General features: G+C 46.6%; 1 protein-coding gene across 1 annotated transcript; it reads right to left on the bottom strand.

The window, feature by feature from the left end:
* Positions 1-527: 527 nt before the first annotated feature.
* On the bottom strand, positions 528-25024 carry Cdc23 (cell division cycle protein 23). Its single transcript, XM_070528125.1, has 5 exons — positions 24584-25024; positions 21036-21368; positions 16726-17189; positions 10421-10607; positions 528-1892 (listed from the first exon to the last, which is right to left on the bottom strand). The coding sequence occupies exons 1-5, from the start codon at positions 24977-24979 to the stop codon at positions 1533-1535; spliced, it is 1740 nt and encodes a 579-aa protein (XP_070384226.1). The 5' UTR covers positions 24980-25024; the 3' UTR covers positions 528-1532.
* Between the last annotated feature and the right edge of the window lie 142 nt (positions 25025-25166).

The following is a 25166-nucleotide window of genomic DNA, read 5'->3' as shown; positions in this document are numbered from 1 at the left end:
GACTACCAACATGCAAGAGCGTGTGAGCAAGAGCGGCAAGAACACGGTGCGCACAAAGGTATGAGCTGTCTGTAGGTCCCTTTAAAGATACAGTGCACGCGACCATGCGAAGTACGCACTTGCTGGCAGAGTCGAAGCCGCCACCCCCTTCCCTGCTTTCCTCCATATCTCCATATAGGGCACGCGAAATTGAGCCGCAATCATCAGTTCCCCTTGCATTCAGTCGCGAAATGTGCAGTTGCTGCCAAGGCACAACGTCGCCCTCTTCCTCCCTCCCATCCTCCACTGCCTTTCGCTTGACTGAACACGGCGAGTTTGCTCTCCGCTTTCTTTGCGCACGCCAGATTGAGCAGTGATCGCCGGCTTCCTTTGCGTGCTTTCACTCGCACATAAACATACAACACATGGCGATGGTGTTATCGCCCTTGGACTTTACGCGGAACATAACGGCAATGCCGACGGCGATGGCAAAAATACATCCGGAGTGTCCATATAATTGCCATGGCAATAAAACAATGTCTTCACAATTTGACAGATTGACACAGTCATCTTTAATGATAATCCATCCATATCTTGTTGTCACTCGTCTTTTAGGTTTGTAACCTCAAAGAAATGTGCCTGGATCATTAGCCATTTCATTTTCCTGCTCCTCATTTCATGTGTTCAAATACTGAAGTCCTCATCCAGGAACATTGTGACATAGTGTTTCATCATCCCATGTGACACAGAAACATGAATGTTATGCGTGAGCTCATGTTTGTGAAGCTATAACAATTGAAGGAAATGTGTGTGTGAGCAGATATGTTTTTCGGATATATCCTAATTTCACACTGGAAGCTGAGAGTCTGTTGCAAACTGACCCTGCTCCTAATAAGTCCTTCGAATCTGTGGCATGCAAAAGAAACAGCGATTTATGGCAACGGCCGCTTGTCGCAGGTCCCTCACCCAAGTTTCACGAGTTTCGTTTGCCAAATGGCTAATCATTGCCCTTGTCACCTCCTTTTTCTTTAGCCTGTACTTCACTGCTGTCACTGTCAGGGTCCAGGAATGCTCTGAAGTTTCCCGCCTGGTGAAGATTTGCCAATCCAACTACAACTGCAGCAATAGAACACATGCAATGAAAGAAGCCACATGCATTCACTGTGGTAGTTCACTTGAATGGGAACTGCGCCATTACCACCCATGACGACGCAGGTCGTCAATCCTCTAGCCAGACAAGAGCTTCCTTTCATATCACCACTGTCTTCAATATACAAATCAGAAGCCCAAACCTTCTCATCATCACAACATACCAACGGTCAGTGAGGTTTCACTGACGCATCACCTGTTGTTGCTACTACCCTTTAGGCAAAAGAGTAGCAAGTGCTTCAATAGTTTACAACAGCAATCACTTGTTAAAACTGTAAAGCCTACCACATCTGTGATCTTGCTGATGGGCGACTCTTGTCAAGTCACGAGCCAAGTCATCATTAGCTTCTTGTTCTTCCTCAACCTGCATGCCCCACCTTCCCGGGTCCTATCTACACAAGCAATCACTTGTTAGGAGTCCTGAAGTCTTCCACATCCGCGATCTCACAGATGAGCAAGTCTTGACCAGTAAGGAGAGAGTCGTCGTCCTCCTCGTCTTCTTCCTCAACCTGCATGTCCCCGCCTCCCGTGTCCTGCTCAAGGAGTGCCCGGGCGTCAGCCACCTGTTTGAGCAGGCCGCGCGCTTCCTCCTTGGTCTCCGGGAACTCGGTGCATTTGTGCGCAAACTCGTACGCCACATCGAGGTCCTTCTGGGCCAAGTGGTGCCTGGCCAGGAAGCGGCAGGCATGCGCCAAGTCCTCGCGGTCAGCCCGGTAGCACTGGCTGTCAACCTGCCGCACGTAGTCGGTGAATGCCGCACAGGCCTGAGCAAGTCAAGAGAGAGAGAGATGTCAAGTCAGGGCAGCCATACTGAAAAAAAGTGTGCAATTATGCAGAAAAAAATTACACAAAAAAAAAACTGCACACCTTCTGGGGCTTATTTTGCCCCCAAACAACAATTGCTGTCCGTGTGGTGTGAATTTTCTTTTCTACAGCTGCACTTGCGGGATTTTCAGGTCACGAGCAGCATGCCCGCATCAGTGTGAGATAGCATTCCCTACAGGAAACTGGTGCAGGGAGAGTGCTAATAAAAAGAAATGCACACATGATAGGAGATTACTGGATAAGCCTGAAAGGGTGTAAAAGAGTGTAACCATGGCCACCATAGCAAGGTCTCGTAGCACCACCACAGAATTTAACCCTTTCCACTGCCAACTCTTATTTGGCAGAAAGAAATGTGTTTGTGTTAAGTGAGAATCTACTAACTTCCAAGTCAAAGATGAGCAAACATAAAAAATTTGGCATGCCATAACAAGCTTCGGCGAGACCTAGGCCAATCGTGTGAGGTGAAACTGAACGTAAACTGAACGCGCGTTTCGAAGAAAACCGCCGATCGCGGCAGTGCACTGCGTAATGTGCACCTCGGTGAGAAAAATGCAGCAAAAACAAGGAAATCCACGTCCCACCGACATGGAATTGTTTATGGCGCTTGAGATAACAGTTGCGGCACATAGAGTGTCACGCATCGGGCCATGATTGGGCGATTTTCTGGGAATAAGCATCCCTTGCTTCAAGAACGTTGGTTTTGGTGTCACTCAACAGGCGTTATGTGGGGATTCGGTGCAGACCATAGATTTGCACGAAAAGGCCCTTATTTCAATCGTTTGCCTTCGGGTACATGATCACTTTTGCAACCACTTTTGTACGATCACTTTTATATGATCACTTTTGTGCTCAGCACCGGACACGTCGGCGCCTACGCGCAACGGCGTGCACTGAAGAAATGCTACTGCATGCGCTGTTGCTCTGTGTCCGGTGCCGAGATGCATGAAATCTCACAAAAGTGATTGTATCTCCGAAAACAATTGACCGAAAATACTGCGCTATGGCAGCACTGCCGCTGCTGGTCGACGCATGTGGCGCACCTTGTACTGTCGGCAATGCGGTTCTATATCCTCAAGCAAAGCTTGCAAAGTAGGCTAACGGAATTTTGACAGTAAAGTTTTGCTCTGCAATGCATTACCTATCTGTGCTGTCTCTTTTCGCAACAATAAAATTCTCACGAAAGCTCATTTTTTTCGCATTCCCCGCCGATTTTCGTTATTGCGAGGTTCAACTGTATATACTTGAACCTCGCTATTACGAAATTAGATACAGTGGAACCCCGTTTATACGTCCCCCGGTTTTGCGACAATCCGGGTTTTACGATGGATTAGCCTGTCCCGGCGAAGTCCCCATAGAAGCAATGCATTAAAAACCCGAGTTATCCGACGCAATTTTACGCTTGACCGGCGTTATATGACGACCCTTGCCAAGCACGTTCGTTTCTCTCTCCCCCACCAGCAGCCGCTCGCGACGCTCGCTGTGTTGAAATAGCGCTTCTGCACAATCACTTTATCCCTCTCTTCTCTGTGGCGTCGCCTCTCGTCATATTGGGAAAAGCGTTTCTCTCCCCCCTACCAGCAGCCGCCTGCGACGCCCGCTGTGCTGAAATAGTGCCTTTTCTTCTCCACAATCAATTCGAAGCGAGATCGGGATGCCTTAGAACACGCACCTATAAAGCAAGATATAAGAAGGAAGAAGAAGCACATGCTTGCTGCGGTAAAACTAGGGAAACCATGGAGAATGTTTTATTATAATGAGAAGTCGTCTACCCAGCAGTCGATTTGGGCACCACTGGCCTCCTTGAAGCCCTTCATTTCAGCGAGAGCAGTGGAAAAGTAAAGACGTCCGCAACAGGCATTAGTAAGAGGCGATTGGAGGATTGGTGGACGAAAAGTTAGGGAAACGACAAAAAACAGAGACGTACAAAAGCACAGTTCGCAATAGGGGATCAGAAAATTTGCTTGTGGGAGTTCATAGTGGTTTTTTTTTTCTTTTTTACTGTTTAACCTAGGTGGGAGATTAGGCCGTATAATAGCAAGGGCTCGGTGGCGCCCCACCGCCCCGCTCCAAAGGGGACGCTCATAACATCCATCCATCCATCCATCCAATCACTTTGTCCCTTTCATCTCTGCGGCGTCGCCTCTCGTCACGCTGGGGAAGCGTTTCTCTCCTTCCAGTTTCCCAGCAGCAGATCATCAACAAGGTAGGTTAATCGAACGTGTTCTTCATCGTAATCCTAGCGACCAGCGTTCAGCGGAGGTTTTGAGTTGTGTGGAGCAACGCAATGTAAGATGTCCCAAAAAGCGGACAGTCCTGTTGCTCGACGATAAGCTGAATATTATCAAGGAAGCGGAAAAGCAGCATGGAGCCACGAAAGCCAGCATTACCCGGGACCTTAAGATACCCGAATCTTCAGCATCATTAAGCTCGTCAAGCAAAGGTACCAGAAGCGGTTAGTGCAATGTCGGCTGGCGACTATGGAGCGCAGCGAGTTGGAAAAAAAGATCACTGTGCTCAATACCATGCATTTTATTGCCAGTTCGTGGAACGCAGTGTCGCGAAGCACAATCGCTAACTCGTTCAAGCACTATGGCTTTAAGCAAGACTGCCTCCTCTGCTGGGTACACAACAACCTCGATGCCGCTAGAGGCCGATGCAGGCTTCGTTGCCAGTTCGTGGAACGCAATGTCGCGAAGCACAATCGCTAACTCGTTCAAGCACTGTGGCTTCAAGCGAGACTGTCTCCTCTGCTGGGGACGCAACAACCTCGATGCTGCTCAAGGCCGATGCAGGCTTCGCCGACGATTATTTCGAGGGTTTAAACCTCACCACGACCTTCGCAGAATATGTGGAGGCCGACGACAACGTTCCGATCTGCGGCGAGGTGTCGCTGGATGACGTCATCGAGGAGGCTTTGCCTAATGCCGACACCGCTGCGACATCGGACGAGGGCAAAGACGAAGCCACAGATGCCGTGCCCTGTGTCTACCACGTTTGTTGAAGTGCCATGGCACATAGACGGCATCCGGAACTTCATCTGTTCACACGATGCTGCAGAGGACCTCCTTTAGGACGTTGCCCAACTCGAGCGAAAGCTCTTGGTTCATGGATCAAACAAGGTCCAAAAGAAACTTGCCGACTTTTTTTAAAGTTCGCGCCGGCTGGCGGGAATCGCGGCAGTGGAGTGCCGTAAAGGTTCGTCTGAATAAAGCATGGTTGGTACCTGTACTGCTGCATTAATTCTTATCGCATTTACTTTTTTGGTAATTTGGGTTTCCAAGCCCTGCAGAGTACGTTAGTAGTTTACACTGAAGTTTCTCGTAAGTTCGTCGCGCGAAATTAGTACAGTGGAACCTTGTTCATACATTTTTCACCGGACCGAGGGAAAAAAAACGTAACAGCCGGGAAAACGCAACAGTGAGGAAAGCTCCGAAAATGAATGAAAAAAGTGCAGCTTCAACTATAGACAATTTATTTCCACAGAGTGCGCTTAGGACTTAAAAAAGTCTAGAATGGTGGCTTGCCATTTCTTTCACTCGCTAGAAATCACCACATGTTTCTCAATAGCCCGAAAGGCCACATTGCTGTCAGCGTTGTCGTGGGGTGCGATGTACCTGCGGAGGCGGTCCAGAGCCGCAACGGCTTCTCCAAAGCTAGTACTATTTGGCAACTCCCCAGCATCATACGGCTCGTGCTCCTCGTCGTCACCACGCCACGGCAATGGCAACGGACGAAGGAATATCAGCAGGAAATTTTGCCCTCTTTGGCGTAATCATGCTAACGATTGTTTAGTATTGCTGTGGAGCGCGCGTGTCAGAGCAGCTCGGTTGCGCACAGCACGGCGTGGTTTAGCGAGAAATGTAAACAAGAGAGGAGAGCTGGCCCAATAGGTGGAGCAACGCCATGAGCAACGCCAACTTCCGGCTTCACTTTAGCTTCACAAAGAGTGACGTCAGGGCCTCTCCTGAGTTTCCTTCCTCCGTGAGTCGACCCGTCCAACAACCATGCGGTGACCGTAATCAGAGAGATGATAGTGAGAGCACTTTTCACGAATGACCACCTAGTGGCGGCCTCTCGAACTGGCGTGCGGCTTCTTGCAGCCAGCTTCATAGCCAAGCCCGGTCAAAACTCGTCAAAAGCCGAAATGGCGGTTGGAGCGCATTGCCTACTTTAGCCCAGGCGGGTTCGGGGTGCTAAGTTGCGATGTATCATGCGGGAATGTTTTCACAGCTACTACGTAACAGCCGGGCTCCTTATACATTGGATCCTATGGACGCTATGCCGGGACCAGATGAAAACGACGTAGCAGCCGGGAAAACGCAGCAGTGAGGAACGTAACAGCGGGGTTCTACTGTATCTTTATAGGCATAATTTATGTTCGGATTTTACTAGGCTTTTTCATGGTCCCAAGAAAGTAGTATAATCGGGGTTCCACTGTATAATGAAGTAAATTATATCCCCCTTGAAATCTCCATAGAGATCCATGCATTTTAAACCTCACTCAAACGCAGTGCTGCACGCAAGCAGCACCTCTCCCTTATCTCATCGCATCTGTCTCTCGCTGCAGCATCTAGCTGGCAAAGCTAGGTACACCCTCCAAGATCGCAATCTCAGAGGCCATGCCTAGCTGTGCCACATATCGATGATGACACTTGTGCGTGGCATGCTAAAAACCAGTGCCTTCACTTGTCTCTCTCACTGCAGCAAGCCATGCTGTGTTGAAGCAGCTAGATGTGACCTTCGAGATTGCATGAAACTTGCACAAGCCAGCCGAGCCTAGCCGGCCAAAACTAGCCGGCATGCTCACACAACGGAGCCGCAAAGTCACGAGAAATTAGCAGATCAGATAGTTTCGCTTTCAAGGGCCGAACGCGTTGCCGTATATGTTCGTGTTCCGGGCGCTGTGCCGAGCTCTGTCAGCTGTTTACATGAACGGGTTTCAGGACAATATGAGCGAGTCTAGAGGAAAGCAGAAGCGAAAGACATAAGTACATAAGACATAAGTACATAAGACATTGGTACATAAGGACGCTATTGTAATAGCTGTCATGTCAGGTGCTAAAAAGTTGCTAGTTGCAGAGGCCGGAGAGTCTTTTGCTGTCGTTTTATTGAATTTTCATCGCATATAAAGCTGTATAGTGGTTCAGCAGGCCAAGGAACCACAGTCATCTTTGCATGTTTAAAGCTGTCCATACCATTGGGCATATATTACAGTAAATTGCACTAGCTGCTATAATGGAGTAATGAATATAACGAAGTAATCTTGGATTCCCCTTCAGCTTCATTAGAACGAGGTTCAAATGTAGTCGAAAATACCATGTCAGTACTCCTTTAAATTGCACCTATCTTGTGCTAGCCAGCTCCAAATCCTATGCCTGAAAATTTCTTAACCTCATCACACCACCTAACCCTCTATCGTTTTCAACTGTACTTCCCTTCCCTAAGCACCCCATTCTCTTGCGATAATGGACCACCGGTTGTGTGCTCCGCGTTTTACATAAGCTGCCCACCTCTTCCTCTTAATCTGAACTAGAATGTTAATGACAACGCAAAGCACCATGTATCAGCACGACAAGCTGTCAACGGGTCACTAAAATTGCCGGTGCTCCTCGCTGACCCTTCGGAGGCATCACACTTATGTTTCTTTCGACACTATAGTGATTTTTTTTTCTTCTGTCAATATCTGCCTGCATGCTCGTAACATGGAGCTCTCGCAGCCTGATGCACAAAATCATAAAGAAATAACTTTACAAAATACTTGGTCATGGTCACAAATAAGATATAACAAAGAATTTTCATGACAAATGCAACTGTTATGAAATCCAACTGTATTTGGACAATAAAATTTATTTAGATGTTACGTTTTCTTGCATACTTATTTATTTCATTTATTTCAAAATACTTCAGGCAACAGTGCTGCCCAAGCAGGAGAGTTTTTTTTTTTTTTTACATAGAGTGCAACAAAAAAGAATTCACAAAGGTTTCTACATAATGTACAATCAACAACAGATGCCGGAAGAAAATTCCACTCCTCAAGTGTAAGCGGGAAAAAAAGACTTCTGAAACCTTTTCGTCCTTGCAAACCACGGGCAGATAATTCGAGTGATTAATTCTAGATGACCTGTGTTGTGCACGGGAAAGATAAGTTTCATGGGGCAGACCAATTCTGTTCTGATAGATCAAATAAAGCATCTTTAGTTTCGTAATCTTTTGCCGGACCCAGAAGGGCTCTAGATGCAGTCACTGCAGCACATCGGTAACAGATGAAGATAATCGATAGTCAGATACAATAAATCTAGCAGTGAGGCGCTGAATTCGATCTACTTGTGCAATATCTTTAACGTAGTGTGGGGCCCACAATGCAGAAGCGTACTCAAGGACTGGTCAAACTACAGTGCGGTATACCTCGAGTTTAACACTTGACAGCATGTCTTTTAATTTTCTGCGCAGAAAGCAAAGTTTATTAAATGCCGTTGTGCAAACGTTCTTGAAATGCTTATCCCATTTTAAGCACATGTTGGCTTCTTATGATATGCCTAATAAAATCGGGCCCCTCGGTTAACCCCCTTTCTTCTCGTTTATCCCATTTTAAGTTGCTTGTGATCGTTAGTCCTAGATATTTGACAGACATTACTGAGTGAATACTTTTATTAGTAATATAATACATATGAGACAGTGGCTTTTTCTTTGTGGTTATTGTAATAGCAAATGTTTTATCAAAATTTATTTGCAAGCCGTTTCATTCGCACCAGTCCACAAGTTTACAGAGGCTCAGTAGTGTTTGGCAAGAGGAGCTATTACAACGCTGTACATCCCACAGTTGTCAACGAAAAATTTTACTGTAACAGATTGATCAACGTTAGAAGCAATACCGTTTATATAAATTAAAAATAACAAAGGACTAAGTACGGAACCTTGTGGTACCCCTGAAAAGACCTGCAGGTCAGCAGACCTGACACCTGCACACTCTACAAACTGTGTGCAATTTTTAAGATAAGCCTGCAAGCACAGTATCAATTTCTCAGGAAGCTTGGCATCCCTTAATCTGTCAATGAGCAAAGTGTGTGGCACAAGATCAAAAGCTTTCAACATGTGGAAAAAAGCTGCATCTATTTGTTCACTATTATATGGGGCTGAAGCAAAATCATGTATAAATGAAATCAATTGTGCAGTTGTTGAGGCAGTCTTCCGGATACCATGCTGATACTCAACGAAGAATTTTTTCGGTTCAAGGTGCTGAGGCATACGGTGAGCTATTACCACATTTACTCGAATCTAATGCGCACTTTTTTTCTGCTAAAGCAGGTCCAAAAATTGCGTGGGCATCAGATCTGAGTACGATCCTAAATCTGCACTAACATATCGCCATTGGCATTTCAACATGGCTGCCTCAAACGCGCTTCTAGCCTAGCTGCTGTAGCTTCCTCCATGTGCACTCCATGAGTGCCAACTGCGAAGGCATACCGGGTGTTCATCACGATGCCACAATTAAAAGGAAAGTGATCACATGTGCAGAGACGGACGGAAATAGGGCCGCATCAGGGGCGTTCGGAGTTCCCGAAACTTGCGTGCGGAACTGGCACAAACAGGAGAGGCATTCTACTCCACCAGCTGCTACGTACGGCGCGGTCACGCAGCCCCTATCTTGAAAGTGATCCGAGATGGAGACAGAGTCTACGCATCTAGGCGCACCGCGCTGTGTTCTCGTTGCTTAGTTCATGTTGAAGCGAGAGGCCGCACAAAGGTCAATTCGCTCGCTCCTGCTCCCGCACTTCCTCACTCCGCCATTTTGATAAGGTTTCCACAGTCATTGAGTGAGACGTGTTCATGTTTGCTTGTGAGTGTGTGAAACCGTGCTTGTTAATTTACTTAGTAAGTGAATGTTTAAAAGTTTATATGGCCGATAAAACTACTATTCTTATTTGTCGTATAGCTGTCTACTAATTTGCTATCGCAATCGATGCTTTGCCTTTCGGGCAAAACTGCGACTTTCTTTATTTTTCACAATTTTAGTGCATTGGGAGTAAATCTTCGTTTTTTCTTCCAAATGAGAGAAAGTTGTATTTCTGTATGAAAGAATGACGTGCGCGGTACTGTAAAGAACTTTTCTTTTTTTAGGTCATGGCAAACGGGGGCGCATTACAACCGAGAGCGCATTACAATTGCGTAAATACTGTACATGTTCAAGCGATTTACAGCAGCTGCTTATTAGAGAAATTGGTCTGTAGTTGCAAGCTGTTAGTCTGTTTCCCGATTTAAATACAGGAACTACTCTTGCCGTGAGCCAATCTGCTTGATTGAGCCAATCTGAGCTTTGACTGAGTGAAGCGTTAAACAAAACATAAAGGTTGTGTGATACGACCTCTGAGTATCGTACAAGGAAGGCATTAGGTACACCTTCGTTTCGTGTACATCGCTTGTGTTGCTAACGTTCCACTGCAGATAAAATGCAAGAAGCTGAGCACACCTGTTGGGTTTCGCCGAGGCGCTCGTAGACGCGAGCCAACTTGAACAGGGCGAGCCCCTCAAAGTCCCCGAGGTAGTGGGCGCGCCAGAAGCACCTCTTGGCCTCGTGGTGCTTCTCCAACTTTTCGTAGGCCTCGCCCAGTGCCACCATCATGCGCGAGTCGTTGGGTCGCAGCTCCTGCGCTTGCCTGCATGCATCCACATACAGTACAGTATGATGCCAGCCATCGCAGTAACTCCACACCTGCCAAGCTGTGAACATTAAAATTCGTAAAAACGCTTACAGATGACAAGTGGAAGTGGGTGAGGGCACAAGGGGGAACAACAGATTTTCGTTTGTTTGCCCTGAATATACATGCCTTTTGCGAGATACATACACAATTTATTTATGGTTATTTGTATTTAGATACAGCGCATAAGGAGCGGCAAGACAAATACAGCAGAGCCTTACAAGCAATGTACTGTGTTTCCAGATCGCAGTGACTTCTTCAGCAATCTATTTGCCAATTCAGCTTGCTTTGGGAAGTTTTCTGAATAAACTTGCTCAAAGCAAGTAGCCCTCTGCTCATCGCCTTTTATTGCCAAAAAAGGGAGGCGAATTTTTTTTATTGTGACAGTAATTATATGGACACTCGAATTGAATTTCCGTTGTCAGCATCACCGTGATGTTTTGTATAAGTCCAAGTGCGATAACATTGCAGCCGTGTTCCGTATGCTGTAGGTGCGAGGGAAAGCATACAATGAATGTCTGTCTAGAAGACGCTAGAAGACAGTGAATGCATCGAAGACATCTACCACAGAAAACACTGATTCTACGGCCTGCTTTCAACAAGTTTCAAGGTGAAAACAGAAGCTCATAACGAATTATTACATTTACATGACTCTAGCGCACACCACATTTTTCCGAGGAAATGCATCCAAAAGCTGTTCGCGTGCTACAATCAGACGCAAAACCGGAGCCGCATTTGCAACATTGGCAACTGCCTACTGCCAGAGTCATCATAATCGCCAGTGTCATCACAAGACAGTTACATGACAAGTCCTCGCTGTGTTTTCGCATAAGTTGGCAATGACAGTGCGTCATCTCCCTCACGAAAGCTCATTCAAAATGGAAGGTATTTTGCACACTAACCTAGTGTCAACAGTGTCATGCCACACATTTTCAGCATGTCAGAGTCCTGCATTGCGTGACAAACTGGCCAAGTGTTTAGTCTATGCCTGGGCCACCATACCCCTAGTGATGGCTGCCAAGTTCAAGAAATGTGGAACATCAAATGCACTCAACTGCAAAAAAAGACTATAAGTGACCCATGGGCATAAAGAGCTGTCCATAAGTGACGACAAAGGAAATTAAGTGCAAATATATTTCCTTTCTGTGGAGGTAAACTTTGCAGGCTTAATCTTTTTCTGATTGCCAGAACAGAAGGCATGATGCATTTGTCTTTTTATAAACTTGGGTTCGCATTAGTTTGGGTGCCTGTTATCCCCTATTGTAAAACCCATAAAAAAATGTGTGCATGTTAAATTCGGAGGCACATTAGAATGGGGTAAATACTACCAAATAAAGCAGCAGTGGGTTTGCATGTTCTCTTTGCTGCTTCTTTTAATTTGACCTGCCGGATAATTCAATCAGTTGCGTCGGTTCCATCAAGGCTCAATTTATGGAAGTCAACTGTACTTTCTTTTTTTACAGAATCAGAATTTTATTATGTTCATGGCAAAGCTACAATAAGATAGCATAATAACATGCAGGAAAGGCTCTCATAGTCAACAACTTTACCAGGACTACTGAAACTTCCACCAGCCTTTAGCGTGTCAGTGACTAATATATATATATGTACATATATTATATAGATATCTTGTCCATCACCACCACCTTTTCTTTGAATGAAATTTCGCAGGAGAAATTCCTGTAATGCTCGTGTTGCCTCGCAGGATCCCAAAGCATTTCTCAGCAAAGCCCTGAACCCCCTCGAACACCCCACAATGGCTCGGGCAAGCAATGACTGCATTTATTCGTTTGTAAGATGAGCGTGCAGTTGGAGGACCTCCAAAAAATAAAAAAATTATGCACATCAATATATAAGGTGAAACAATTGAATCGATAAGTTTACTGCATTTCTAACTCTTTAACGAAGCAAACAAAAGGCGTGCACAAACTCTCTCCTGCCTGGCAACATTCACAGCAATGCAGTATTATCGTCTTTGGAGACATCAGTGTTCTCGTTGCTGCTTTTGCACTCTCAGAGTTCATTGTCCTTTGTACTATGAAGAGAGATTGAAATGCAGAATTTTCTTTAAAGATGCTGCTGCGATTGCTTAGGCATAACCTCCCAGGCATCCGTTACCCACTGCGCCAACATAGATGGCGACGCCCGCTCCAAACAACCCCATGGCATCGAGGCTTTTTCGTTGAAGGCCATCCAGTCGTACAGCCATCTGACATGATCCTTGCAAAGCTTGTTGAGGCAAACATCCAAGGATTGCAGCTGGTTCGTCATGCCTCCAGAGATCACTGCTATCTGTTTTTTTCCCAAGAAACGCCTTTCCAAAGTTTCATTTATGTAATAAACATGTTTATTCTCTCTCTTTCTTCTAGGAGTTTCTTTTTTACTCCCTCAGTCAGAATTCCCTGAAAGGCATCCAGAACAAGAAGCAGTCGTCAGTTGAGTAGTACCCAGGTCGGCGACACCACACTGTCTTCACCCGGTCCAAGACTTGTAGGTCACCCAGTCTTTGTCCTGACAGCGAACGTGGGCACTTCTAAAAAAATCCTGTTTTGGAACTGCTTTTCCCTTATAGCTATATATAGCAGCAACATGCACCTTTCAGCGGTGTAAGCAAATGTTACAGGCATCTGCAATTTCTAACTTCTGGTGTTCCTTACCTTGACTTGGCAATCCCCTTTCTGGCGTATTGTCGGGCTGATGGCACATTGAAGAAAAATAGCATTTCATCTGCACTTCCAACCTGCCCCAGGAGAAAGTTTTACTGCTTTTGCAAGTCAATAATGTACCGCTGAAATAAAACTAGCTTGTTTTTTATAGTCCAACAGCAGCTTCTGCCTCACGGAAGTCCGTCAACTAAGGGAGAACCTAGCCCTTTTTATGTATTTCTGCACCCAAACTCAGCTCACCTTAAACTTAGGCTGAGCGACGCCACGGGTTCTTGCAATTTCCCGTGCCTTCATTTGCACAATTTCTCTCACGGCAATCAAACGGCGACTTCTTTCCCTGACAAATTCTGTCAAATTTGCCTCCACTTCTGGAAACACACCTTTCCGCAGGCCACAGAAGGCTTTTTCGGGTTGCCATGCATGCATGAAAGTCCTCCTTTTCTTTTTTTCAACGATGTACATTGTTTTCGGGGCCGCCATATTTTTGGCCTGCCACACAGCTTCCCGCAGTTTGACCTTCCACAATCGCTTTCCTTTCAAACGCCGCATCGTACTAGCAACAATTTTTGATAGTGATACCTAATGTCAGCCTAGCACAAATGCAAGGCACCAGTAGGAAATACCACGAAGAATATGCAACATGCCACATCATGAATAGGCAGGGATGAGTACGACAACAAAGTGCGCCTGTGCATCAAACAACGGCATCAACGAACATGCTCTGAATGGATTGGATCTTCATGGCGCCAAGCGGAAGTTGTAAAACCTGGCGGCCATGACGTGTTTCCTCCTCCTGTAATTGTCAAGGCAGCACCTGCAGCAATTTGCTCTCTCAGTTCATTCAGATGACTCGTTGTTGCCAATGGTAACAGCTTAGTTAGGCAGGCAAGCACTGTCCCACCCATGAAGGTTACCTAATAAGTTGTTACAATTTGCACTGCTGTCAAAACCTAGATCACCGAAATAATGGTGGTGTGGCCACCATGGTGGAACAGTATCCACGGTAGTGGGCGCACAAAAAAATGAGGACGCAAAAAAAAGAACAAATGGGAAAAGTGGTGATCTGCACTTGTCCCATTTACTTCTTTTTTCTCATTCTGCCATGCATTGCTACCACGGATAAGTTCCAACATGCCCGATTCACCAGCCTTCGAACAGTAATTGCACCATAAACCTTGCACATAAGATGAGGTGACTGCGAGGCTAAGAAGTTTGGGGAAAAAAGCCTTGCTTTATATTCGAATGAATACTGAAAGTTTGACGATCTCCCATGGTCCATATGCAGAACCTACCATAAAAACTGGAATAGAAGTATAGTTCTTTTTCAAAAAAAATAATAAAAAGTTAAGGAAAGTGCCCCTTGTCTTATATAACAGTCTTTGGCACAATTACATTTGTCGCCTGGCCACTATGGGACAAAAAGAAGAGAGAGAGAATGGAGAATCTGTTGCCCTTTTTTGTTGTTGCTGTGCTGAACATGCGAGCCTTGCAAACTCTGGGCAAACATGCTTTACTGCTGTCTTGGAGTGAAAAATTAGCAGGCCCCGCTCAGCTTTAGCACCGCCTTGAAAACAATTAGAATACCCCAAACTGAACAGCAGCATGGCAACGCTGCCCCATTTGGTTTCGGCAAACAGAAAAGTAAACAGTGCAACTGTCGACTTCCACTGAAAACTTAGTTCAGCAGCCGCTAAGCTGTTCGTATTGAACGAAATCGTGCAATTTCTTTGTGAGCACTGCACGTGAGTTCTCCTAGTAACGGCAGATTTGATTCATTGCAAAGGAGGCAGGATTTGCTCATAGGTGTGTCACTTCATGAAGCAGAAAGGCTTGTCTTTTTACCAGTGGAGTTGCATCACCACTTCGCGCTTTGAAATAGACTGCAAGGAAAAACGACTACCCGCCGAGGCAAATCCACAGCACAAAACAAAAATCTTATCGGCCACCACAGTATGCAAACACGGTGCTAAACACCTCAAGGTGCTATCAACAGGAGACCACCAGAACGAATGAATGGCCAGCAGTAACCAAAGGATGCCCACAAGCCAGCTACAGTGATCACTGCAGCACATGTGCTTTTAACATGATCAGCGCATGCCGGTCATTAACCCTTTCACTGTCATGGACGTACCGGTACGTCATCACACTTCCGCCCCACAGTGTCGCTGACGTACCGGTACAATCTCTATCGTGCGTTCAAAATTTCGCGCCTGAGCGCAAAGCTGGCGCTCCTAAACTGGCCACGCCATCTGTTGACTCTTTCTACAAGTTCATATTTTCACCCCGACCTGTGTTAGTACATGTATTGAAGAGTACGGTGCGACTGCCACTCCCCCCTTTCTCTTCGCTGAGTGGCGCGGTGGCTCCGCGTTTGCTGGATCATGCGTCGCGCGCGAGTAGTTATGGGTTCAAGGGTTGTTCTGCCATCTCCGCTGGTTTGAAGGTTTTTATTTTTCTTCAGTTGGTATGTTTGCTACGGCGCGTCAAGTTCAGGCGCACGTGCCATTGCCTCACCGAAAAGAGTGACTCGATTGCTGCTTTCGCTCTCTCGCCGCACCGTCGCTTCCGACTTGCAGCAGTAAACGTAAAGCCCTTCGAACTTAGTTTTAGTCTTTTTCCATCTCCCTCTGTCTTCTTGATCACACAACGTCCCATTTCTCTCCGTTGTGCTGGCGACTGAAAGCGCATCCTTCCTGCACGCGGTTACTTTCGGATAGCTGAGGCGCGCGAGACCTTCGTCTGCTCATTGGAGCGGTGGCTCTTCCAATTCAGAATACGAGCCGAGCTCGGATTTGGACTCGGACAGCGTCTCATGCGAGGAAGAGATGAGTTCCGCACCGTCAGATTCGGATGTTGAACGGATGTTAGTCAGGTTGATGATGATGGTGATGTTTACTAACAACAGCTGCAGAACACTGAAATGTGTATATTGCATTGACTATGTTATTTGTATACCAATCATAATCAAAAATAAATTGCTATGTTCATTCCCTGTTATGCTCGTTCCCTGAAACCAAGCCGACACTGGGGGTGCGTCACGGCCAGAAAGGTCCGACAGCGAAAGGGTTAATCAATGACAGTATCCCAAGTCCTGCATAACAAATGCTTTGGACGTCACTAGTGACAATGTGCTGTCGGATGTCAAAAACGAATATAGGTGCCGTTGCCAGACAAGAATCCTGACAGTTTGAACTAGACGAAGGTGGATTTATCATCCCTGATGACAACTGAGTGCGATGGCCGAACTGTGTTGCATAATTTCTTTTTTCCCCGCAATCTTCTTACGTCAAGGCAAGTGGTCAACCTATACACCATACTGACCTATACTTCGACTTATACAGTAATCATAGAAGCAGTTAGCAAACTAGAAAAAGGTTTTTCTAGAGCACAAAAGAGATCACCAAACTGACCTGTAGTAGTAAAGGCAGTAATTGGGCATCCTGAGTATCTCGTACGTCTGACCCAGCCCGTACCAGGCCCGGTAGTCCCGGCGGTTAACCTCGATGGCCTGCCGGTACGACTGGATGGCAGCGTTGGTGTTTTTCATCTCCATGTACTCGTGGCCCATTAGCGTCCACGCTGCAAAGTAGTTTGGGTTCAGACGCAACGCCCGGCCGAAGTAGAGGACAGCCTTCTCGTGCTGGGCCCGCAGCGAGTAGAAGTTGCCGATGACGCAGCAGGTCTCCGGCCTGTACTTGTCAATGGCACAAACGCTGTGAGCCAGGTGGCTGAGCTCAACACGCAGTTCCTTGACGTAGAGCAGGTTGGAGTAGATGTCCATGTTGTCCAGCCGGAACGGGTCAGCCTTGCGCAACTGCTGGAAGCCTTCGATGGCCTTGTCCACAACCCGCATGTTGTGGTAGGCAATGGCAACCTGCATTGGCCGGGAACTTGTCCACTACAAATGCTCGAACTTCCTCACGTACATGGAGCCAATGCAAGGCCATTTTAATTGAGAGGACTAAGAAACTGCAGTAAATACAAGACATTCTTTTAAGAAGACAGCAAATCAAGATATTCAGTTGGGCTAAACTGAAAGATCAGGCTTCTGTAATAACGAATTCGTTACTGATATCGAGAGCAGAGTTTTTGTAAGTGAGAAAATGATGAAACTGGAATATTGGAAAGGCACCAGCTGTTGTGGACTTTGTGGACCATGGTACCTGTCATGTGACATCAGCACTGGCCGATTCATAGAGAGCGGCTGCTAAGTTCCCCCACCGCGAGTGACATCGCTTTCTCTGTTCACAAATGCTGAGATGGCAACCAGCCTCACCTGTTCCAGCCGCTGAGACTCAAGTGATCGTATCCTATATCCTGAAAACTGAGTCACAGCGCGACTCACGCAAGCAAAACACCTGCAGTTGCCAAGCAGTACACTTCATATCTAGAGCCAAACAGAGAGTTTCTAGAAGACATAAAAGTGGCATAGGGGGAAGTCACGTGGAGATTACGTCAACTCATCAATCTTGGTGCAGGTAGTTCAAATTGATGAGCGGCAATGGGAGATTCAGCAGCAATTTTCTGTGCAACAAAGTGATGTACTGACACACAGAAAATGATGACAGACTTCTAGACGAATACTCTATAGATCTAACTTTTCCTTAATTGTCCCTTGAAGCAGCAAATCATCGCCTGCCACCACTAGCCGCCATACAACATATCATTGCTATTTTAGTGTGTTGCGGCCGTTCGTTCAGGGCAATGCCGACGTGTATTTGACGCCTTGACCCCTGCTCTTCACCTGCGTCCACCGACTGGGTCGAAGAAGAGTGGAAAATATTCAACCAGGACACTGGACAAGAAGGCCGCCGTCATCAAGCTTATCGAGCAAGGACGGACACAAGTCGACGTCACGAAGGAGTTTAATATCTCCAAACAGACCTTGCCTGATCACATGAAAAACAAAGAAAAGATCTTGTCTGCAGTCGACCAGTCGCACTGCAAAAGTACAAAAAATTACCGGAAAAGATAACATCTGAAGCTTGAAGAGGCCCTGCAGCTGTGGTTGACAAGAGTCCTAGCAGAGAACCTCCCCATTTCAGGCAACATCCTCAAGCAGAAAGCCGAGATGTTCCCTTTAAAAATGGGCATTCAGGACTTAAGTTCACCGCTGGGTGGATCCGTGGGTTTAAGAAAAGGCACGGAACCTCTTTGAAGAAAGTTTGCGGGGAGAGCGGTGCCGTGAATTAATCTACTGTGACGAATTACTGGATGAGTAAGTTGAAGGCTCTGCTACAAGAGTATGCTCCAGCAGACATCTTTAATTGTGACGAGACAGGCCTGTTCTTTAAAATTCTGCCGGACCGTTCACTTTCCTTTACTAATGAGGCCTGCGCTCGTGGGAAGCATAGTAAGGAGGGGGTAACTGCCATGGTCGGGGTAAACACGGTTGGCACCGGGAAGCTGCCCCTTCTAGGGACAGGGAAGGCGAATAACCCACGTTGCTTTAAGGATGCAAAGAACCTGCTTGTGTGGTACAGCAGCAATACAAAGGCCTGGATTAGACAAAGCTTGTTCAAAGATTACGTCCATCGTCTGGACAGGATGTCTGAGTGCCAGAAGAGGCAAGTGGTAATAGTCGTAGACAGCTGGAAGGCTATTCAGCCTTCGACGATGACAAATTGTTTTAGGCATGCTGGATTTTGCAACACTTCTGAAGAGGCCGTGACCAATGAGACAAACGGCACCGCTGAAGACATCGACACCGGCGAGCAGCTGATTGCCGACTTGCACAGCAGTGGGATGGACCTTCCCGCTGCTGTTACTTTTCACATGTTTGCTGCGATCGACAACGGCATAGAGTTGTGCACGGAGCTAACAGACGACGAGATTGTGTGCCAGGTGACTGCACCGCCACAAAGCGACTCGGACTCCGACGACACCTCTGGCCGCCCGCAACCATCAATGCAAGACGTTGTCAACGCTCTAATATTGTTGTCTAGTGTGTAGGACGAGAACATGACGCTTGCACAGATGCAAGCAAACTTCGTTACAAAAAGCAGAAATTTAAAACAAGGGACCATCCGCGACTATTCAGTCCGGTTTAGCTGAAATAAAGTTTGGTTTTGCAACTCGCAGATTATTCGGACTGTTCTTTTCTTTGGACTATTATTCGGTACCCTCCAGATCCGGAAAATCAGTCGGCTGCTGTACATATTTCATTATTGTTTACTCATGTTTTATACAAGCAAGTGGAGGAAAGAAAGACGCGACTGAATCTAACACAAAGTCAGCACAGATCTTGTCATTCTTCTTGCGACTTTAGCAGCCACCGGCGCTGTTCACATTTGATATTGATTGCACAACCCAACAAGAGTTCTCGTGGTTGCAAGTGGCTTAATTAAAGAAATCTTTTACATAATTAATACAAACTGAGATTTTATATTATGTTTTAGTAAACAATGAACCCCCGCGACGCACGTTTAGCTGCTAGGCAGATGTGTTTTCCCGGTGTCCAATCCCGTAACACCCCAGCAGCCTGTTTCTTGTTTCTTGCCGACTGACCTGTGGACAATTAATAACTGCTGAAAATCTATTGTTCTAGAGAATTACATGGTATTTACAGATTCCATTCGTAGCATATACATCTGCACTATGCAAGCTTTACTCATTTCTCTAGTATCGTCTGACAGAGTTTTATGTAAGAACTTGAGGACAGTTTCAAAGGCACTGCTACATTTTAAAAAACGGAACACAACAATGCAGCATATGACTTTTTCTTCTTCCTTTCTTTTTTTTTAAAATTCACAAATGGCTTTACAGCAAAGGTGCCTTGCCTCTGCACAGCATGGGAAGCAAGCTTCAGCAGCTTTCTCTGGCTCAACGTATCAAAGGTGTACAAATTGCAGTGTGCTGGAACATTATGTACACACAAGTACAAATGTGCTGACTCACACAGTTTCAAGAACATTCACATCAAACCACCTTCACATAGTGATCAAATGCGCAGTGCGGCAAATGAGTCTGCCAGCTGACTTCACAGGCGAGAGGGCACCACTTAAACTTCTCAGGGCTAATAGGCATGCTGTCAAGCGCACATTCTTTTGCTTTTTGCCTGTGACAATTTTTCACTGGATTTGTCACTGGTCTCAAGTTATAGTTTGGCCCAATGCATGCCAGCTGTATCCGAAATTTTGTGTTGTCGCCAATTCCATAGCTGAAAGTTTCGTCTAATCACCTCGCAAACACAACTTGAATAGTGCTGCACATTCTCTCGTGTATGCAAGCACCAGCGACCACTTTGGAATGTACAGTGACACATGTATAGATAGCGGACAGACTTGACCTGCGCACATGCGAGATTATTTAAGCATTTTAATGTTTTACACAAGCACGTGCATGCGACACCTCCCCCTATCAACAAAATAAATATCTATCTTGCTTATCTTTTTTTGCTTTTTGTGTGTATTTCTGTGTCATGGCTTTATATAAATAAAGCATTCACTTGTTACTGCCCTATCTTATGGTTCTCTCGCTGTCCTGTATCATGCTGTTTAATGCTGCTGCTTGACATGATGTACAACCACCCCAAATGAACACGTCCTCGAGCCACTAGGTCAGATGTCAACGACCGTGCTCGCCATCATCGTTGTGATCTGAGCATTGCTTGTCTTTCTGGGTGCCCAAGTCCACCCGATAACAGTCTAACTCGCACTATCGGCAGTGCCTGCTTCCTCGCCGTCACCGCAGCACGACAACACACAGCTCTGTCGCTGACCTGTGCCATGAGGTAGGTGCTCTCCAGGAAAGGGCCCTTCTGGAGCTGCTCGTACGTCTCGAGCATTTCCTCACTGAGCTGCAGCTCGAGGTATGTGTGGCCGAGGAAGAACTTCTTCATCCAGTGGTCGGGCAATTCAAGACTCCGCAGGTGGTCGCAGTCGGCCACCAGCGATGACAGCTCCAGCCAGGCGCCCCAGTGCAGGGGTTCAGCTTGCACAGCCTCGACGAAGACGTCGATGGCCTGCTGCCGCAGTTGAAGACGCTTGAGCACCACACCGTAGATGTACAGACAGAACCCGTCAAGCTTGGGTCGGAGGGCCCTCAGCTCAGTCTGTGGGCAAAGAAAAAAGAAAAAGAAAGAGAAGCAGAGCAGCTCAAGTTAGCCTCAAAGGGCCATGCAACACTAGTCGTTCTTTAGCAAGACAGGCACTGACTGCAACAATCTGCCCTCGAACGTCATTGTTTATGTCAACCAAACTCGCTTCAGTGCCACTGTTGAGTCACTCTTTGTCAACATCAACTAGCTTGTTTTTTCATCCACCTCTCATGTAACACCCCATATATACGATCCTTGAGGTATCGTCAATAAATAAATGAATAAATAAATAAACACACTAAACAGAAAAAAATTCTTTGAACTGTGATAGTAAATAAGCCTTCCACAATACCAAAACTGCCGCTCTTGGCGCGAGAACACACTTGGTAAGCCAGAAAAGATAGGTGGTGATGCCACCTTAACTCTACACTGTAACTAAAGAAGTGCAGGACTGAACTTGGGAAGTTTTAAGAACATTTACTAAACCACGACGGACGAAATGCAGAAAGATATGCTGTCATCCATAACGTCGCACTAACATATCAGCACTGGCATCTCAACGCTCAGAATTGAAACTTTTACTTTCATTTTTTCGCCTAATAATCAACCTATTACGTAGAAATCAATGAAACTAGAGTCCTTCGAGAATAGTTTATCGGTCTAACTGATCCAGTGCTTTTCTTTAGTGTTCCTTTAACCAAAAATGATTGGCTGACTTTTCACCTTTTCTGACTGACTGACTGATCAACTGAGTTTACCATACTAAGGCTACACAGAAACTACGGGAGACGCCTTTTTTTTTTATGGGACCCAGATTTTGACCACCTGGTGTACAGTACTGCATGACATTGATTTGGTTGGTGTTGCATGGCTTCTGAAGTGTGAGAGAGCGAAGCAAGACGAGGACAGATAGAAAGGGGACGCCTGTGTTGTCTCCCTTCCTATCTGTCCTTGTCCTGTTGCACAGCCTCGCACTTCAAACGGCATTCGAGATTTTTCTATGTGCACGTAAATCTACGCACACAAGGATTTTTTGCATTCTGGCCCTATAGAACTACAGCCGCAGTGGCTGGGGATGAAACCGGCAATTTCAACCTCAGCAGCGGAATGTCACAGCCAATAAACCATTGCGACAGGTAACGAGAAATATTGAGCCTAATGGAGTGCCGTCATTATTTTTGATGTCGTAGAAACTCTATCGCACGCTTCCTGAATGTAAAAAGAAAAACACAAAACACTGGGCTAGTACGAAAGCTGGGAAGCATAAGATATTTTAACTCGACACTAAAGTAGGTCTCAAATGCCGGGCAAGGTGTCATCGACATCATGGCGACATCGAGACACAATCAAATCTGTTGATGTGTAGCAATAAGGCTAGATAGGGTGATGTCGCACACGAAAAAAATTAATGAGACTGCTGCACGCATTCCTTCCGTCTAAGCCCACGTGTGGAAGCCGCGGCAACACAGCAAGCCAGTGTATCATGAAGTTGTGCTGCATCCCCACCTCTAGGGTACTAAAACTTAAACTTGCAAAACTGGAAATGAGTCAGGTCATTGAAACCTCTTGTGGCAGACTCGCAGTACAAGATACCACTGGCACATACAAACAAACACCATGGCTGTGATGCCAAAAGCTACGCCTGTTCAGTACTCGACAGGACAAGAGGACAATTGTAAGGGGTAATCTTAGGGCAACATGGTCATTGAATGGCTTTCAACCATCACAGTAAATTGGCTGATTAGAGCACTCATGGGCTGCTTGCGATGTGACCGCCACCTCTGCTGTCGGTTATGTGAGCAGCCTCCTTTTTTCACTTCACATGCATTTTGAACGGGTTGTATGACAAGTGATGCCATTAATTATTTGTGGTGCTCTCCAAGAACTGAGGCCCTCGTACCATAATCATGGAGCCGACAGCTGCCTAAAAGAGACTTTCAATGAAAGCTGGACACAAGATTTTCGTGTCAGTACTCCTTTAAAGTGTACGCTTAGGTCTAGTTCAAGCAACCAAGTTTCTCTGCACATTCTGCACCTAGACCCTCGATTTACCGAAATTTGGCGGCGCAGCCTGCACCCCCTTCCTCAAGTGCTCGGGGTGCAAGGCAAGGTACTGCTGTGGTGCAGTGCACCCTTGAACCTTACAGTGAGTGGGTGCAGCTCGGCACACCCCAACTGACGCTGCCTGCACCTTTACGTTTGTGGTGTCGTGCGCCTTTTCGGAATCAAACAAACACCTTGTTAAACCTGTACGTCTTGCTTTTCTTACGGTGAACCCTCTCGAGTTTTTCCTCTTTCTTTTTTTTCTACTTAGGCGGATTTTCTCTCTAAAGAAACCACAACACACCTTGACTTTGACCTGAGGTAATACAGTGAGGAAGTAATGTTAAAGGATGGGCAAGTTGGTGACTAACCGTCATACTGTGTGGTCGAAGCAGCGCAATGAACAGGACAAAGCGGAGAGAACACAAGGAGGCGAGAGTCGCGTTTCCTCATGTTCACTCTGCTGTGTCCTGTTCAGGGCGCTGCTTCACCCACACGGTATGATGACAGTGAGACACAAGCACGTTACAAGAAACAAGTAAGCAAACAGAAGTTTGAATATGCTTTGCAGACCCTTACATCTCGAACACAAGAAATAATTGCGTCAACACAACACACTCTCTCTCTCCTCCCAGCTAGCCATAACAAAGCTTCCACTGTTGGACGCTGCAGCGACAGCAGACCATTGCAACGGATCATCGAAAGTTAACGCGACACATCTATTGCATCCACACTGAAGGAAGGCTATATTTACAAAGCACCGGACAACGTCGATCATCCGCGATGCAACCGTCAAGCTGTGGTTGTGTATGTATACGTACGTAAGTACACACACAAACACACCTTATCTTTCAAATTCTGTGGTTTTACGTGCCAAAAGCATAGTACGATTATGAGGCACGCCGTAGTGAGGGACTGCGGATTAATTTTGACCACCTGGGATTCTTTGACGTGCAGCCAATGGACAGTACACGGGCGCTTTCGCATTTCGCCCCCCATCAAAAAGCGGCCTCCACGGTTGGGATTTGATCCCGGGCCCTCGGGCTTAGCAGCTTCACGGCAAAGCCGCCACCACAGCGGATTGTAGATCTTTCATCTCTTGGCTCGCCCCACCGTGAAAACCCACAAGCCGCGCCCTTACGCACACGCACGCACGCACACGCACCCACACACAAACGCACACACACCTGTAAATCCTTCAGCTCCTGGCTCGCCCCACGGTCCGTAGCCATGATGGGCTCGACGGTGTCGTCGAGACGCTTCTTCTCGTCGGACAGGTACCGCGCGTAGTAGTGGAGAAACCGCGTCGCGCCGGTGGCATTCTTCGTGAAGTGCGCCACCCGGTCGTACTCGTTGAGGTCCAGGTAGCTCTTGGCGAGGAAGTACGTGTCGTCCAAGTCGTCATCGCGAGCTGACCCCGCCGGCGCCTGGTCCGGCGGACTCGCCTCGATGTCCCGCAGCGCGTAAGCGAGCTCGGACGCCCACTTGGCGCTCTGGCGAAGTCCACGCAGCGCGCACTCGCGGCGAGAGCGGAGCAAATCGCGCTTGATTAGAGGAAAGTCTAAACTCAAACTTTCCGCCATATTAAAGAGCGTACAAAACGCTTCGAACGCTGTAGTATGCAGAAGTGACGCAACAAAACAGTGGCGCTGCCATCGCTAGCGAGCTTCGTTGCTTCGTGCCACGCGGGTTTCTGCATAGGTTTTGCATTAATCATACAACTGAGTAAAGCGTTATCTTTCAAATTATAACCGAGTGCGCCGGCGTACT

The sequence above is a fragment of the Dermacentor albipictus genome, chromosome 10, assembly GCF_038994185.2.
Source record: "Dermacentor albipictus isolate Rhodes 1998 colony chromosome 10, USDA_Dalb.pri_finalv2, whole genome shotgun sequence".
Taxonomy (NCBI): domain Eukaryota; kingdom Metazoa; phylum Arthropoda; class Arachnida; order Ixodida; family Ixodidae; genus Dermacentor; species Dermacentor albipictus.
This window is presented reverse-complemented; position numbering and strand designations above follow the sequence as displayed.